Source organism: Stegodyphus dumicola, chromosome 12, assembly GCF_044657685.1.
Source record: "Stegodyphus dumicola isolate Sdum_Otavi_A_Nest chromosome 12, ASM4465768v1".
Lineage (NCBI taxonomy): Eukaryota > Metazoa > Arthropoda > Arachnida > Araneae > Eresidae > Stegodyphus > Stegodyphus dumicola.
The window spans coordinates 109,394,385-109,412,641 of NC_140779.1; the positions used below are offsets into that span (position 1 = coordinate 109,394,385).

The 18,257-nt window shown below is 32.0% G+C and overlaps 1 protein-coding gene across 3 annotated transcripts in view; it reads right to left on the reverse strand.

Annotated features, from left to right (window-relative positions):
- The window catches only part of Ypel (Yippee-like), a 55,646-nt gene that overhangs the window by 11,328 nt on the left and 26,061 nt on the right, over positions 1-18,257 (reverse strand). For all 3 annotated transcript variants that reach the window (XM_085806791.1, XM_035351543.2, XM_085806792.1), the window contains exons 4-5: positions 9,900-9,943; positions 8,439-8,547 (exon numbers count right to left, since the gene is read on the reverse strand). In XM_085806791.1, coding sequence (XP_085662917.1) covers positions 8,439-8,547; positions 9,900-9,943 — 153 coding nt within the window. The remainder of the gene's footprint in view (positions 1-8,438; positions 8,548-9,899; positions 9,944-18,257) is intronic.

Below are 18,257 nucleotides of genomic sequence, written 5' to 3' on the forward strand. Positions count from 1 at the left end.
ATGCATCAAAGAAAAAATGTAAACGTCGCAAATAAGGTAAAGCAGTTACAAAACATTCCGATTTATATTCAAACCAACACATTCGTGGCAGTGTTCTGCAACGTTTTAAAGGATAATAGCTGAATCTTACTTTTCAGCTGAATCTAGTTTTAGAATCCTATTTGATCACATTATGATTAACATTGCTCTCAGCCACTGCAAGGGAGGAAGGAAAGTGTAAACAAACAGAGCTCATCTCTGACTTGCCACATGATACCAACATTCATGTTTCTGATACCCCATCGAATCCTTTTTTGCTACTATTTAGAAACTTTTAGGGTTACTATGTAGGTTCTATTATGCTTTGCATTGCTTTTATAGCTTATATTTCACATGCTTCCCTTTTTATTTCAGAAAGCCATAACTTCAGTTTATTACGGCGAGCAAGCATTTATTTATCAGATGATATTTATCAGATATACTTGCATGGTAAATGAGCCAATTAGTGACATAAATGAGAAAGATGATTCATTCTCTAAAGACTTAGTGCAATTTCTAGTAATTCTCATATGGACATTCTGTTAGAGACTGAGCTCCCTGAGTGTCTGCCTTCCAGTTCACGTGAATGATTTTGTTACTTTTCCTTGTAAGCAGGCTTTCTTATATATTTTTTTTAAAGTTTATTAATGTATTTCATCAATTAAAATTTCGGAATAATTTTAATAACACTTCTGAAAAGTATTCCTCAAAATCAGTTATTTATATATATATATTCATGTAAAGTAAAGGAAAAAGATCATTAAATGTTAATTTTAATACATATGATAGCTTAAGCAATAAAATAGTACCAAAAATTATGACGTAAGAATGTACTTCCTGTTTTTGCGACCCCCCCAGTGGACATAAATTACCCATCCCGTAGGACTGATTCCTAATCTGTCCAGAGGGAATGTCTTAAACAAAGGCACATCGTCTTGAAAGGGTTAACAGATGCAGAAATGTAACTGAAGCTGAATGCCAAAATCAGTTTGCACTATAGAATTTGAATTAAAATTTGAGTTTATCATTAAGAGAACAAAACAGGAAAAGAAATATAACCGAAGATGAATGGTAAAATCATTTAGCACTAAAGAACTTGAATCAAAATTTGAGTTTATCATTACCAGAACAAAAATAAACTAGCTCTATATATATCTTTAGACATCATAACTTACAATATTTCACATACTGCCCCTTTCTTTTTTCCAAAACATGCAACAAATTATCTCTTTATCAATTTTAATCTCTTCAATTAAAAGATTTTTACAAGGGATAATTAATTACTTCACAATACAATTTATTTACAGAGGTATGAAATAAATTTTTCCATCCCAGACCTTAACAAAAAGTACTTTTAGGGCTTCTTTATCAAGTTGGAGCGGAAAAATTCTGAATAAAAGGCCAGGAGGTGAGCTCTTGCACAAATAAAGATACATTATCAAGTGTTTAAACAAAATATGAATGATCCAGTCACAAATCTGAATTTGGCACAGTTTAAAGAATACTTCAGAGAATTCTATAATTATAGTCCAGATCTCAAGAACCATGAAAATGAGTGCAGATTGACTTTCATACAGTTGTATAATAATCAAAGGAGCAAAAATTTAAAACAGTTTAAAGAATTATTTGATTTAGGATGTGTGCTAATACACAGGTATGTATAAAGGTTGAAGTTTTGACTGAATACTTTTTCCTTTTACAAACAAGACCAAGCAACTGTTTCAGAAAAAAACTGAATACAGGAAAAAGGAATACAAAAATAATCATGACTGTTTAATTCACTCATAGAGTGGCTTATAATTAATGTTACAATTTAAACAGTATTGGATTGACTACATAGATAATTACTAACACTTATGGTTTTTAGGATGCAGTGCTTCACCATCAAGAAAAGGATGAAATTTTTTCAGCTTTACTTTAAAATCAACACTCAGAGATAGATTAAGACTTTTAAAAACCCTAAGTATTTAAAAGATTCTGGTGCCCCAGCTATATTTATGCCTTTCCTGTTCCTTCTATCTTGATCTTCGTTTAGTAGCACTATAATCCATGGTAAAATCGGCAATGGAAAAATTTTTTTGGTGCCCCTTCTTCTTGAGTCCTTAAAAGCACATTTTTTGTAATGTCCCCTTTTCTTGATACCATAATTATGTGTTTATTTTGTTTAATGGTTAATTAAACATTCTGTCACATTCTATTATTTTGATGGAATGAACATAACACTTCTTTATTTTTTATAACATGTCTAGTATTTGAGAATTTGGACACAGAATTTTAATAAGAGTTACATGCAGAATTGCCTGGATAAAGCACATCAAGTTAAAACTAGTAATGGCTACTATTTGCTAGATAATATATATATATATATACACACACAAAGTAAAAGTTTTAGAACCATTTCCCCAAAGACCCAATAGAAGAGAAATTCAATACCAGTAAATTTCGAAATATGCTATAAATATGTCAAATTAACCAGAAGTCAGAAGAATTAAAGAAAATAAATTTTCAAATAAAAATTTGCGATATTCTCTCTCTCTCTCTATATATATATATTGCAGTACACAGTGTGTGTATAGGTAAACATTTGCATAAACTAAATTTAATGTTAAAGAACAGCAAAGGATATATGGTCTAAAACAAAAAATGTTATTCTTTGTTTAAATTTCAACATTAATTAGATGCCCCCCACTATATGCCTCTTAATATTTTAATATCTGTGCTGAAATTTTATGTTAAAAATTAAAAACCGATTTCCAATTTTATTTACTTACTTATAAAATGTTAATGGAAATAGTAGTTATGAAACAAATCTTGTGCATAACAAATCTTAATAACTGATGTTAAGAAAATTTGTTAAAATATGTTACTCTAGTAGATTAAATATGGAAAATACACAGATTGAAATTATTGGTGTAATATTCCAGCTGCATAATTTAATTTGATATGAATTACTTGACAATGGTAAAATTCTTAATTTGAAAACATTTATGTTTTTTTTACTTTACTAACAAAATAAAACATGGAAAGAAAAGCTTTTTAAATTAATTTTGATGAAATGTGTACCCAGTAGTGTAAAGATCTCTCACTATAATTTTATCAAACAATATTAATAGAATATAGTTAATTCCTTTTAAAATTTATTTAAGGCATAATTAATGAATGCAGGGAGATTAGTTACATTCTGAGAATAGTTAAATGAATTCTAATATTCACCGTGTTCACTGAAAAACATTATAGCAGATACTACTAAGCCTGGAACTTTTCTTATTAAATTTAAAATAACATTTTAATTAAAATTTCAGCAATAACATATCACTATTACTCAATAAAAAGCATCAAACTTTCTACACAAAAATTGAATATAATCAGAATGCCATTTTCTGCTGCTATACTTCTATGCCTTAAATGAAAGGAATTCTTAAATCTTCAACAGTACATAAATTTAAGTACATAATAGAATTTATGACTAATAAAACGAAATCCATATAGCAATGAATCAAACCATTTATCCATCAAGAGGAGAGACAGCTTCCATTAAAAATGATGTTCATAAAAATATTGGAACCTGCAAAATGTCAACATTTTAGGAACAGATTTGCAATATACAACTTTTAAACAGAAAAGCGTCACAGCCTTTAACTTCTTTACACAAGTGAAACTTTGCTAAACAGATTTCCCATTGGAATACGACATCTATAAAATTTTATGATTAGTTGGAACAGAACAGCAATATAATGATAAAAGGCAGAGCATAACCTGATCATGCTGGGAAAAAAGTTCTATAACTTAAAATTAGTTTACTATCAGTTTAATTTTGTTTATCCTCATAAAGACTCAAAATTCAAACAAAATTGATGAGTGAATAAAATACACAATGAAATGAACATACATTAAATACAAATCCACCACATAAAATAAGACAGTGCAACAACTATATGTTGTTTAAAATGAGGAAAACAGCATATTTCTATAAAAGATTCTCTTTCTGAAACAATAATTTTCAAATCAGAATGAAATCAAAAACAAAATGAATTTAGCAAGGGAAAAAAAAAAAAAAAAAAGACACAGATAATATTTACAAGCTCCTGGTTTCAGAGGTAATCTAAGTAGATTCTACAGTTTTAATAATCTTTTACACTCCATATAAAATATAGTATACTTATTAATAATAATAATCAAACAGTTTTAAATAAGCTTTTGTGCATTACAGATATAAAATACAACAGCCTTATAATTTTTTGCTTTCATATACTAAAATTATTGTTAAATTTATTAATAGGTTCCAATTTATTTATTCTGTATATGATGAAATTCCAATCACTCGCAGGGAATTCCCCCACCCCCAAAAAAGGGCTCTGATTTTGTTTACCTTAGGTTTTATAATTTTAAAAATACACAACCAAACCCTTAAAACATTAATAAAGTTCTTTAAGGAGAATTACAGTAACATGTCATAATTTTCCTAGCTTTTCTCTTTCATTACAATAATTACATTATGTATACAAATCAGCAAACTCTCAGATAAAATTTTTATACCTTCAGTGAGCCTATTAAAAGAGGCCTATTCTAATATTTTCAATTCATCAAAATATCTCACATTTTATTATTTGCCTAGCTAATCATTTGGTAGAGATTCACACATACATTTACTATATATTTAAAGATGAATTTTTGACATGATCAGTGCTCATGTAAATGTTGAATACTGTAATTCAGTGAAGTCCATAAAGTATATCTGTAAATATGTAAACAAAGGATCTGGCATGACTGTTTTTGACATAATGACTTCTGGAAATGAAATGAATCAAGTTCATCAATATGAAATGGGAAGATATATCAGTAGCAAGAATTTTGAACTTTCCGATTCCCGAGCGTTATCCTACTGTTATTCATTTAAGTGTCCAGAGAATGGACAATGGGTATTTTTCACTTCTGCTAATGCAACTAAACAGGCCCAGGCTCCTAAAGAAACAACTTTGACCTCTTTTCCTCTGCCTTTGGACAGAAGATGAGTTTGCACGTACATTACTGTATCATCAAATGCCAAAGTACTACACATGGAACAATACAAACAAGAAATGGAACAGGCATAACATTGGAACCAATGTACCGGATTATCCTGGAATCAAGTCAAATGATGCCCTTGGTCGAGTGTATGCCATACATGCAAACATCTCAGAATGTTTTCACCTGAGATTGTTGTTGCATGAAGTTCAAGGCTCCAAAGTCACTTCAGGAACTGCAAACAGCTGAGGAAAGAATGTGCAAAACATCTTGCCAAGTTAGAGGACTTTTGGAAAATGATGAACACTGGAATGCAACATTGGAAGAAGCTGCTGTGACTCGCTCCCCATGAATGCTATGAAATCTGTTTGCTATGGAAAGAAACTGGTACCAGATCGAGAGGAAGTATTTGAAAGAATTATGACTGCAGTTTTGAATCAAGATGGTGGTATTTTTTTATTGGTGCATCAGGTGGTACTGGAAAAATATTTCTTTTTAATCTTATACTGGGAAAAGTACGAGTTAAGAAACACATTGCACTGACTGTTGCATCATCCAGGATTGCTGCTACATTGGTAATGGGAGGAAAAACAGCTCATTCAGCATTTAAATTGCCATTAAATTTGAGAAATAACCAAAACATGTAATATCTCTAGAAGTTCTGCCAAAGCAAAAGTTCTACAAGAGTGCAAGTTAATTGTGTGGGATGAATGCACAATGTCTCACAAAGCTGTGTTTGAAGCCCTTGATGTTACTTTGTAAGATCTGAGACATAACAATAGAAGAATGAGAGGTATCAGCTGGAGCTAATACATTAAGTACTAGCTAGCTCATTACTACTAGATGGAGATTTTCGAAACATACTACCCATTGTTCCACGGAGGACACGAGCTGATAAAATGCATGCATGCTTAAAATCATCATATATTTGGAATGAAATTCACAGACTTCATCTTAGAACTATTATGAGAGTTCATATTAATGGAGATATTGTAGCTCAAGAATTTGCTGAAACTCGGAAATGGATTCTTCCCACCAGATAACCAAGACAGACAGACGTATATCACTGAAATGTATTGCAAATATTGTGGAAAGTCACCAATACCTGTTGCAGTATTCCCCAATATAAAGACAGCACTTCATCTATCACAGCTGCTCATATGGCTTTGTTTTTATTTAAACTAGAAAACGTTTTAATATTTTCCTATATAAAATGTTTAGAATAATTTACATTAACTGTAATTACTAGGTAAAAAGAAACTATTAAGTTTATGAATGGTGGTTTGATTTAACTTAAAATTTTTCATCACACATGAAAATAAACCAAGTCTTTTTTATGTTAGCAATCACTTTTTATGTTAGCAATCTCAAATACATATTTTTATCAATGAATCAATATGAAGAGAAATTCAGAGCTACACAAGAAGTATCACTATTTTCTCTAGCTACCACTAATCTTCTTAATGAAAATCTTAATTATGCAGTTACCTTCATAGACAATATTTAATATTTATTTAAATTTTTATTTATAATTGACCAGTTAACGTGATTTAAAAAGGTAGTAAATTTTGTTTCATACAAAAAAAAAAAAAAAAAAAAAAAAAAAAAAAAATCAAAGTTCAAAAATTTTCCCCCCCTTAGAATTTGCATATATTTTAAACAAGAAAGTACATTTTCCTCAGAAGATTTTGTTATTTTACCGAGATGAATGGTTTCTCTCTCTTCAATCAGGCTAAGGCTAAAAAAAGACTTTTTTGTATTATATGGTAGCCCTTACCTTGAAATGTTGAAAATGTTTTCTCCTATGTTGACCTATGTTGAAAACATTTTCAACATTTCAAAGTACTTTCAGTGGAATTGTTACTCAGTGTTTATACATAAATAATTCTGGAATATTTTTAAAATTTCTTTCTGCATACCATGATAAGGATTTCTCTCTAAATACATTAACATAGAGAGTACCAACTGACCTTGTAGCTTGCAAATTTCACACTTTGATGACACTACCTCCTTGTTTATAACTTTGAATATATGTTCTTTACACCACTTTTACATTTGACTACACAGCTGTTAATTCGTGTACAAGTTCCTTAACAATTTAAATCTTCTTTTGTGGAGGATAATTTGTAATTAAGCAGTGTTATCATAAATTAGATATTCATATGATTGTACTTTTGTTGTAAAATAAATAAATAAACTAAAGCTAATTCTCAATAAATCTATAAAAAAATAAAAACTTTTGATTGCATTCAAAACTAGACAAAGCATGCAAACAGCATGCACAAAACCCAAATAATAAGGAATTTTCTCATTTTCAAATACTACTGCTAAAACTGTTGAAAGCAATTTGATAAAAATTTTTGTTTCACTTCATTTAAATTCATACACAATGTAGTTCAATTACATTGTGTATGAATTCTTCGTTGAAGATTATAATAATTGACGCTTTTGTCTAATGCAACTACTAAAAGTATTTTAAACTAAATTAAAATGTTAAAATAATGAGAAACTTCACCTGAAGCATTACAACACTTATTTTCATTTATTCTAAGAAAATCAAATGCAAAAATAAACTTTTTGGATAAGCTCCTAGTCTAATACACCTCATTTTGGTAATTAATAAAAACATATTGTTAAAGATAACTACACCTACAGGATTCAGATCACGTATGTCACTATGCTTTGCACATATCATTTAAGAAATTGTCGAAAAATGCATTTCTTTGATGTTTCTCTTATATAGGTCTCAATGCTGCCTTTTAAAAATAAAAAATAGTGTAAGTTATCTCTGTATTTTATTTTCTTATGTTGGGATATTTGAATATAACAAAGCACATGAGAACTACCTGCCTAGAGCAGGGATTCTCAACCAGGGAGAACTTCATAGGTTTGAATTTGGAATGCGGTCACCCTTTTATTTACTTATGAAGTATTTATTTTTGGTTTATAAATATAAAAAAACTACTTTTATAAAAAATAATCTAAATTTAAACAACTATTGTATTACTAACTGTATTAACTGCATTTTTTTAGTTTTGGAAAGGGGCAGAATGCTCATCTAGCAATAGTAAAAGGGCTGCAAGCTGCGAAAAAAGTTGAGAACCATTGGCCTAGAGGGAAGGAGTCATTTTGGAGGTCTTTCTGAGGGAAACTGGTTCATACTGACATTAAACATGTGAAAGAAACATGAGAACCAAACATGCAGCCAGCCCATTCACCTGGGATCGAACTCCCAGTAGGTGACTGCTGATAATGGGGAAGGGGCACTGGTGGAGTTTATTTCCACACTTTACTAAAAAGATAAAGTATGTCAATATTTAACTGTCATGACACTGCATTCACCTTTCAGAACAACTAAATAAAAAAGCCAGTTTCTCAGATTAATAATAGCCAAACAGAAAAGAAATTAAACTTACATATTTCCATCCTAGCGTTGTTTTACAACACTCGCAATATATGTCTGCCACAGCATGTAGGCCAGTCAGAAGAACCCTTTCTTCAGCTGGTCCACATCCAACATTTACTCTACAAGAAATACATTTTCAGTTAAAAAAAAGAAGACAGAATCAAATGTAAGATGCATTTTATATATGAACAAAAACATCTCTTTCATTTTCAAAGATTCTCACAATTGATTACTAATGAATAATAAAAACTTCTTAAGACTTTTGAATTTTTTGATTCATGGGCAAACATTTTTAACATTTTATTTTGCAGAATTTCCTTCTAGCTTCAAGGAACTCTCCCTCCATAGAAGGCTATACAGCACAAAAATTGCATTGTCACTTCTGTTTTTTGTTTTAAAATTATACTCTCTGAAATACAGTTCTACTTTAAATTTAAAGTTTAATATATCTGATAGAGAAGAGTTTTCAAAATTATCATTTATTACTATCATTTGCATATTTGATAGATTTAACATATTAATAATAAATTTGAAGGAAATTAATGTACAAGATTATTAAAAAATTAAAATGTAGAATACCCCATTGCAAACACAACAAAGCAGCACAATAACCTGCAACTTGGCTATATTAAATGTTCTACAATGCAAATGATTGACATTTACCAATTTTACTACACAATATACCAGGTTCTTGAAAGGCTATACTATTTAATGACTAGCTTCAAACTAGGTAGTACTGCATGCGGACTTTTTAAGATATCATTATAAACCTATGTAAAAGCAGAACTAACAAATAAAATGTATCACCACTTCAAGTTTAATATAACAATATGCATAATATTTATTAATTCACATTTCCACCAAATGCTGGATTTTCTGTCACAGTACTGACACATCAGTAACAGGGAATTTGTGCCATTTTGGTGTCAAGTAATTGTTCTAATAACATTTGAAAAGGGGGGATGACATACCCATATACATAGCAAAAGGATTGCATTCCTGCAATATATTTGATGTTGAACTGTTTATTCTGATGTTAGTTCTTCAAACAGCACTAAAAATCAACATTTATATTAATATTTGTGCATCCACTGAGAGGGAATGTCGTATGGTGGTGACTATTCTATTTAAATGCAAATGAATCTTTTAAAGTATGCCAGTGTTATTTATAATACAATAGCTTCTAAATGTAATAATTTAGAGGTAATAAAGGTTTTAAGGGTGATAATGTATTATTATTTAGAATATTAAACATAATTTTACGGCTGAGTTTTAACATGACAAAAATCTTGCTAATAAAATGGCTTTTCTGTAACACAACATACTGTCCATTTGAAATGTTTTTTTTTTATGCATTAGTAAACAGCAATAATATAAAATATAACAGAAGATATTATACTACATGATAATTTTTAGCATCTTTTAAAAAATAAAAATGACACAAATTTCATAAAACTAAATAAATACTTACACAGAATTAAATAGATAAGCACGCCCTTGACTCCCTTGGAATGACTAAAAAAATAAGAAAAACACTTTAATTAATTAAAAATGAAAATTAAGAACATACTGCATTAAAAACTTCCTTTTTATAGCAACACTCAAGACTGAATGACTAATCAACCAAAATATTTCACAATGTGGTCTTATACCTTGCTACATGCTACATCTCAGTTAATTAACTATTAAATTTGGGGAGGGGACTCTGCTATAATACGGAAATACCCAAAACTGTTACACTTGAAACAACATTAGATAGCAAATATAAAAGATAAATGCTATTTTGATTTATTTGAAGTGGTCAAAGCAAGGTGAATGTCATTAACCCGTTCAGGACAAGCGAGATGCCACGATTCCACTCCTACCAGCCCAGTGTTCAAAGACTCTGCTCCTACCAGCCGAGTGTCACATATACCTAACATTAAAACAGAATGATTTATTCAAATTTTTAAAAGCCAGCAGATGGAGATAAGTGGTAACTGTTTTTACATGGGTTGATTCATATGGCATTTGACCTCCTATACTAGCATTAGTTTCTGTTTTGTGCTTCTGGTTTTGATAGATTTATTGAAATAAACAAACTGCCAATCACGGCTCTTTATACCTGTGAATTAAAGGGGCACAGGCGTTTTGTTTATTTCGTTAGGATTTTCTTTCTTTCTTTTTTTCCTATTTATTTTGATCTTTTTTTTTTCTACTTATTTTGAAACTTAATGTAAGCTTCTTGGTTAATTAAAAAATGAGATTACAATATTATTACAGAAGGGGAAAGACTTAGCTTTCTGGACAACACATCTTAAGAGCAAGCATTTTTTTTTTCTTACTGATTTAATAGGTCATTATATATAATGACAGAGGCATTATATTTTGGTATATAATGTATTTACATATAATGCAATTATATATAATGTACATATTGACGTGATCAGTAACGAATATCTGCCAGTGGGGGTCTTTCCTTGATCACTTTCCCGTCATCATGGACGCTGTTTTTGATTTAGGAAAACAGGAAGTTTTTTAACCTAAATCTTATGTCACACAGGGTTTTAGGATGAAATATTTCTGAGCGTTTTTTGAAGAAGTTTTGGGACATGGTGTTGGGGTTATATTCAGTTTCATTCCGTTAGCCACGGCTAAGGGACCTTACTTAAAAAAATTTATCCAAAATCACCGGATACTCGACCTTTCTGTCTAATTGGAAGACAGTTTCCGAAAATTCATGTTGATGGAAAAGGTAATAAAGCTAGGAGAAAATGTGTTGTGTGCACTAAAACCAAGGAAAAGTAAAAGCAAACAACGTATTTTGAGGACTGTGTGTTGATTGTTTTCAATTATTTCACACACAGCAGAATTTTTAAATTGAAATTTAATTACCTACAGATAATTCTTGTTTAGTTTTTGTGTTTTAAATTTCGTATTTTAATTTTTTTTCAGGCTTATAGTATTTATTTCTGTGTGTATAGTTGTGATTTTAGTATTTTGCCTGTTTAATTTATTTCTATTAATGTGATATTCTTTATATTAATACACATTAAAAACAAGTAAATTAAATACTCAACTTCAAAAATTGAAGTCATAATATCAAAATGTTGATTTTATATGATTTTTTTTTTTTGGTAAAATTAGGCCTAATTGCTGAAAATGCGCGGGCCAGTAGTGACAATCCATTTGAGCGTGTCCGGTCTCGTGACTGGGTTTTGTTCTCCCTCCGCTAGTCCTTAAGGGGTTAAAAACCAGTTTGCAGCAAATTAATTTTAATTAATTATCTGCATAAAAAACTAAGTATAAGCGCATAAAAGCTAAACCCTCCCGCTACAACTTTTTTCATACTACATTTACCTATACTTAACATTTGAAAACTAATATAGAAACATTTCTCATATTTTGGTCATTTCTTATCCCCTTAAAAATTCTCTCTAAAAATAACTTTCCTATACTGAATAAAATTCTGCTATTTCATTCAGTTTTCAAGTTATTGCACTATTCAGTTAAGTTATTGCACTTAACACATCGTTCAATAAGTCCCGGGACTAATCGAAAGATGGTGTTAGTAATATCAACTTGATATCGTTGTTTGAAAGAACTAACCTTCAAATGACACGTGTCTGATTTTCATGGCATTCCGACTGTAAACAGCGAAGCTACTGTGGTGAAAGTGATACTACTTGTGCATTTGGTGGACAAAATGGAGAAAAACGAATTTCAATTGTTGATCAAACATTGCTATTTCATGAGCAAAAATACTGTGCAAGCTCAGCAATGTCTTGAAAAATGTTATCCAGATACTGCTCCATCGAAAACAACCATTTGCTGTTGGTATGCTGATTTCAAGCATGGTCACACAGATACAAATGATGCGGCACGCTCAGGTAGGCCAAATGAAGTAGTCACTCTGGAAAATGAGAAACAAGTCTTGAAAATCATGATGAATGAGCCCAAAGTGAAAGTTCGTGAGATTGCCAAGATAGTAAACATATCAACTGGAAGTGTGTGTATGATTTTACATGAAAAGTTAGGCATGAAAAAAGTGTTTTCCAAATGGGTGCTGCATGTGCTCACAATGGAACAAAAGCAACAATGAGTTGACGATTCACAGAGCTGTTTGTCACTGTTTACTAGCAATAAACAGGATTTCTTGTAGCGATATGCGACAATGGCCGAAACACGGATCCACTATTTGACTCCGGAGTCGAAGCAGCAGTCAGCTGAGTTGCGTGCAGCCAGTGAAAGCCGTCCGAAGCGTCCAAAAACGCAGCAGTCAGCTGGCAAAGTCATTGCATCAGTGTTTTGGGATGCGCGAGGTATAATTTACATCGACTACCTTGAAAAGAGAAAATCTATCGATAGCGTCAATTACAGCGAGTTATTGGTACATCTGAAGCACAAAATTGAGAGGGAAAAAAAAGTCGACCACACATGAAGAAAAAAATCATTTTCAGTCAAGACAATGCCTATGCCACAAATCAATGCAAACACTGGTTACACTGAACGAGTTGGGTTTCACTCTGCTTCCCCACCCACCATACTAACCAGATCCAGTTCCCAGTGACTACTGGCCGTTTGCTGGTCTCAAAAAGATGCTTCAGGGGAAAAGATTTGGCTCGAATAAGGAAGTCATTACTGTCACTGAAGCTTATTTTGCAGACAAGGACAAGCGTTTAACAAGCACGTTATCGAAAAGTTAGAAAAGCACTGGAATGATTGCATAGCTCTTGATGATGATTATGTTGATGAATAAACATGAATTTTTTGAAATCGATGTTGTTTTCTTAGTTAGTCCCGGGACTTATTGAACAATGTGTTAGTAAATACAACATTCATTTCAATTTTTGTAAGATACAAAATCAAAAAAAAAAAGGGGGGGGGAACAGTAAGTTTAAAATTACTAACAGTTCAATGAATGAACCAATGGTAATAAAATCTTACTTTCTATTTTTGTAAATAAAATGGCAGAAAACATGAAACAAATTTTTAGAAGAAAAAGATGACACATTAATGATAAAGTTTTTGCATGTTTTCTTTTAATTAAAACAAGTATTATTTTAACGAAATCCGTTTTAAAATAACATATTTTATATAAATATATTAACAAAATAATTTAATACTTTCTTTTGAAAAAATTATCCAATGTTTTAAAAATATGAAAATTTAAAAAATATCTACATATCATTTCATGATTATATTTCTTAAACTCTAAATAGCATGCTGACAAAGCATGCTAAAATAATACTTCTTTTTAAATTAAAAAAACATTTCAACTGATACACATGATGTTTAAACAATTTATCACAGAAATTTACAATTTACCATTGCTTACAATTTATCACAGAAATTTACAATTTACCAATGCTTACAATTTATCACAGAAAAAACTTCACAACTGAAAATTTAAAATGTCATTAAAGTCATTTCCCAAAGAAATGTGAACTGGATGTAGTCATTCAGACATAATAAAATACTGAACATTATTAGTATTTCAATTAATTGCAATACTTAGAGCCATAATACATTAAAAAATTGCATACAATCAAAGAAAATATGGTACCTTCTGGTTAACCTCCTTGAAAAAGGTAACGTGCACAAAGTTCTTAACAGCTCTTAATGGGCCAAGCCGTGCCCGAAATCTGCTTTCTTGACCGTGGGCCCTGGGGTGCTTAAGCATATGCCCTGAACAAGCGGTCAGCTTGGTCGCAGGACCCCCAGTGTTTAGTCCCCAAGCGAACTTGGTACTCATCTTATCGACCCAAGTGATGGAAATCAAGAGATGAAAGACCGAGTCGACCTTGCCCAGCCCGGGAATCGAATGCCGGACCTGTAGTGCTGCTGCGCGATGCGCTAGCCACTGCGCCACTGGGCATATGCTTCACAAATAGTTTAACTGTATAGATAAAAATTTGTATGCTAATGCCGAATTTGCACATTTCTCTCATTTTCTTTAAGGATAAAGGAGATCACTATGTACACACAGAAACAACAGCTTGCACAATGCCAAATCTGTGGAAATCCTTAATAGTTTTTAATTGCTGTGTACGTGGAGAGATAACAGTGTTCGTAATGCCAAGTTGTAAACAATGCTGAATTTCGACAATTACTTATTATTTTTTTTCTAAGGCAACATCGTTACTATGTACATGTGGAAAACAGCACAAAAAACAAATACAGGTGAGTGTTTTATTACAGAAGTATTTTGCATTCTAAATTTCGTTTACTGGTTGCTGTTTTATGTAATTTTTAATGTACCGTTATTTTTGAAAACAGCTGTAGTCTTTCACAACTTAGCTTGGTGAAAAATTATTCATCAATGGTTGGTGACATTTTGTGAACAGGGCACTGCAGAAAGTTCAAATAAATTTACAAAGATAAAAAATACTAATGATCATTGCAATACATACTGAAATCTAACACACTTGATGAAGAAGAGAGCTTTTTAAAAAATTCAGATTTCTAAAAACTCTTTAGTAAGATTAATTATTAATGGAGTTTTCTCATAAATGGTGAAAAAGTATTAAATCTTTAAAATATATCAACCCATAAAAAGTACTAATAATAATTCACAAAGGAAAAAAATAATAATTTGGTACCTCAGAAAAAGTACATTTATTGAATCAAATTAAGCTGCAATTGAGAAAGATGCTGTCATTCTGCTTCATTAATCTGCAAGTGTATCTACAGAGAAAAAACACCAATGTTCACTTTACAAATTTTGAGAATATTCTTTCCTTATGCTTAGAGAAGGATGCAGTAACCTACTATTTTAATGAACATATCATTAAAATTATTATTATTACCATTCTTTGCATTTTAAGTTAGACTGGATCTTGGTACATAACGTTACCAGGTACTTTTTCTTTTGATAAGAAATTTATCATGATATAAAGATCTCAAATAGGGGGAAAAACAAGTGTAAAAATTTCAAATTTGAACATTGGTGCTTTTAAGCCTGATAGTTACAAACTGGAGTTTCACAAAGTTTCTTTAAACACAAAATTTTATAGAAAACTTATTAAGAAATAAAAAGTTTATGAGAAACAGTAGAAAAGTCAAGACAATACAGATACACAGACATGACACTATAAAATAAGCTTGTGTTGACATATGAAGATAAGCCAAAACGCAGTCATCCACAGCAAATAAAAAAGAATATGATACACAGAAAAACAATAAAATACAAGGGTTGGAACTTTAATAGTGGCAACACAGCTGAAAAAACGCTACGCTACAAAACCAAAGAATATCGCGTATACCACACGTAAACTACATACCTACCTTACCTCTCAGCAAAAAGACTCGTCACGCGCATGTGGAGTGACGCAAAGAACGGATCCTTGTATTAGCTCGCAGTCTAAAGTAAGTGTCGTCAGGATGTTTTCAAAACAAGAACAACGATGTTGGATAAAAATTGAATGTGCCAGAGGTCATACAGCATGACAGTGTCATCAAGGGCTTCAAGAGGCTTGCGGGGAATCTGCATTGCCTTACAGAACCGTAGCAAAATGGGCGAAAGCATTCAATGGAGGACGCCAAAACGTGGCAGACATGCTGTGGCCAGGTCGTCCGAGTGTCAGCGATGCAGAAGTGCAAGCTGTTGCCGCACTAATGGACAGAGATCGCCGCCAAACGATTTGTCAGCTGGCCGGACAAACAGGATTAGCGCATACGACTGTGCTGCACATTCTGAAGGAACGCATGTCCATGAGAAAATTTGCTTCACGATGGGTTCCACATCAATTGACGGAAATGCAGAAATGGCTACGATACGATGCTGCCCGAACCCATCTGGAGCGCTATGAACGCGAAGGAGATGCTTTTTTATGCCGTATCATTACGCTGGATGAGACTTGGGCCCAATCGTACCAGCCAGAACTGAAACGCCAATCAAACGAATGGCGTCATCACGGGTCACCACGACGTTCGAAATTTCGTCAGAACACCAGCAATGTGAAAGTTATGGTGATTCTCATGTATGACTGTGATGGTGTCATCCTAACGCATACCGTTCCCCCACCACAGACCGTCACTGCGCAGTATTACTGCTCATTTTTCGAGCACAATCTCTGACCAGCTTTGAGAAAAAAACGGCGACACTTTTTGCAGAACGCTCCTCTCATTTTGCATGATAATGCTCGACCGCATGCAGCGCAAGCTGTGACTGATTTGTTCAAGTGATGGGGCTGGGAAGTGCTTTACCATCCACCATACTCCTCAGATCTAAGCCCTTGTGACTATGACTTAATTCCTAAGATGAAGGAACCACTTCGTGGCACTCACTTCCAAACTGTTCCTGAGATTCTTGGGGCAGTAGACCGGTCCATTCAAACTATCAACAAAACAGGCACTGCTACAGGTATTCTGCGACTTCCACATCGTTGGAAACGGGTTGTACACAATGCTGGCGACTATATTGAAGGACTGTAAAACATGGTGACATGAATCACTTTTGTATTCCTTGTAAATAAATAGTTGCCACTATTAAAGTTCCAACCCTCGTACAAATCTGCATGTGAAAGAATTTCCATCATCTTTGAGCACAAACAAGAGAATGCTGGCATACACTGAAAGTACCTAAACAAAATTTAGCTCTGAAGATCTGGCAATACAGAAGGACAGGTAAATGCAGATAAGTACCATAATGCTTCTGAAATTACTCTGATTAAATTAATTTCGCAGACAGAAGCACTTTGCTAAAAGATAACTTGAAGAGAAACAGCTGAGCATCAGGTGAAATAACACACTCATATATTTGTCTACCTAATTGAACCAATGATCCCGATGAACTTCAGGAAAGTTGTAGCTAAAAAATCACTTAAAGTAATGAAAGAAAAAATGGGTACTTTCTGATTATCCATACCCAATAAAAAGTATTCATGATGCTATTTTGCAGAAACAGGCAAACCAATGCAAAAATTTGCATTCCATGAGACTGTACCTCATAAACGATTGAATTTTATGGATCAAGATTTAAGCACCAATGCTGAATTTGTATTATTCCTTGATTTTTTTTTAATAAAATAAATAGACTGCTATACACATGGGAAAACAACAGCATGTGCAATGCCAAATTTGTGCAATTTTTTCTTTCTTTTTTTAAGTAAAAACAGTTTTATGGATCAAGATTTAAGCACTAATGCTGAATTTGTATTATGCCCCGATTTTTTTTAATAAAATAAATAGACTGCTGCACACATGGGAAAACAACAGCATGTGCAATGCCAAATTTGTTTAATTTTTTCTTTCTTTTTTTTTAGTAAAAACAGATAGTTACATACATGACAGCGTATGACAATTTGTATGAGATGGCAAGTTTCTTTAATTTCCTCAAAAAAGTGTTTTATTATTTCTGTTTCTTGCATTTTTATTTTATTGATTGCTGATTTATGTAATTCTCAGCACACCACCATTTCTAAAAAAAGCTGTGTCTTCTGCATAACTTGGTGAAAAATTAATTGTCAACAGCTGATGAAATTTCGAGAGGAAAGTAAGGATAATCAGAAAGTTAAAAAGAGAGAGAGAGAAAAGAAAAAAAGAAAAAGAAGAAAATTTTATCTATCAAGTTTTAATGAAAGTTTCCCACCACTGCAAATATCGTCTGTGCAAATAGTTAGCGTTGGCATGTTTAATCATACTTAATGGATAAATGATTTTTGGCATTTCAAAAATGAGACTTGCTTTAGATGTTATGAAATTTGTAAAAAAATATTATCATCATTAAGTACAAGGTGTCAGAAATGGAATATAATGCAACTAGATTAGAACCATAATTTTCAGTTCTGTTGCAAAACTCAGTTACAGAATGTCATGTGTACAGCTTTAGGTACTGATATTGCATCAT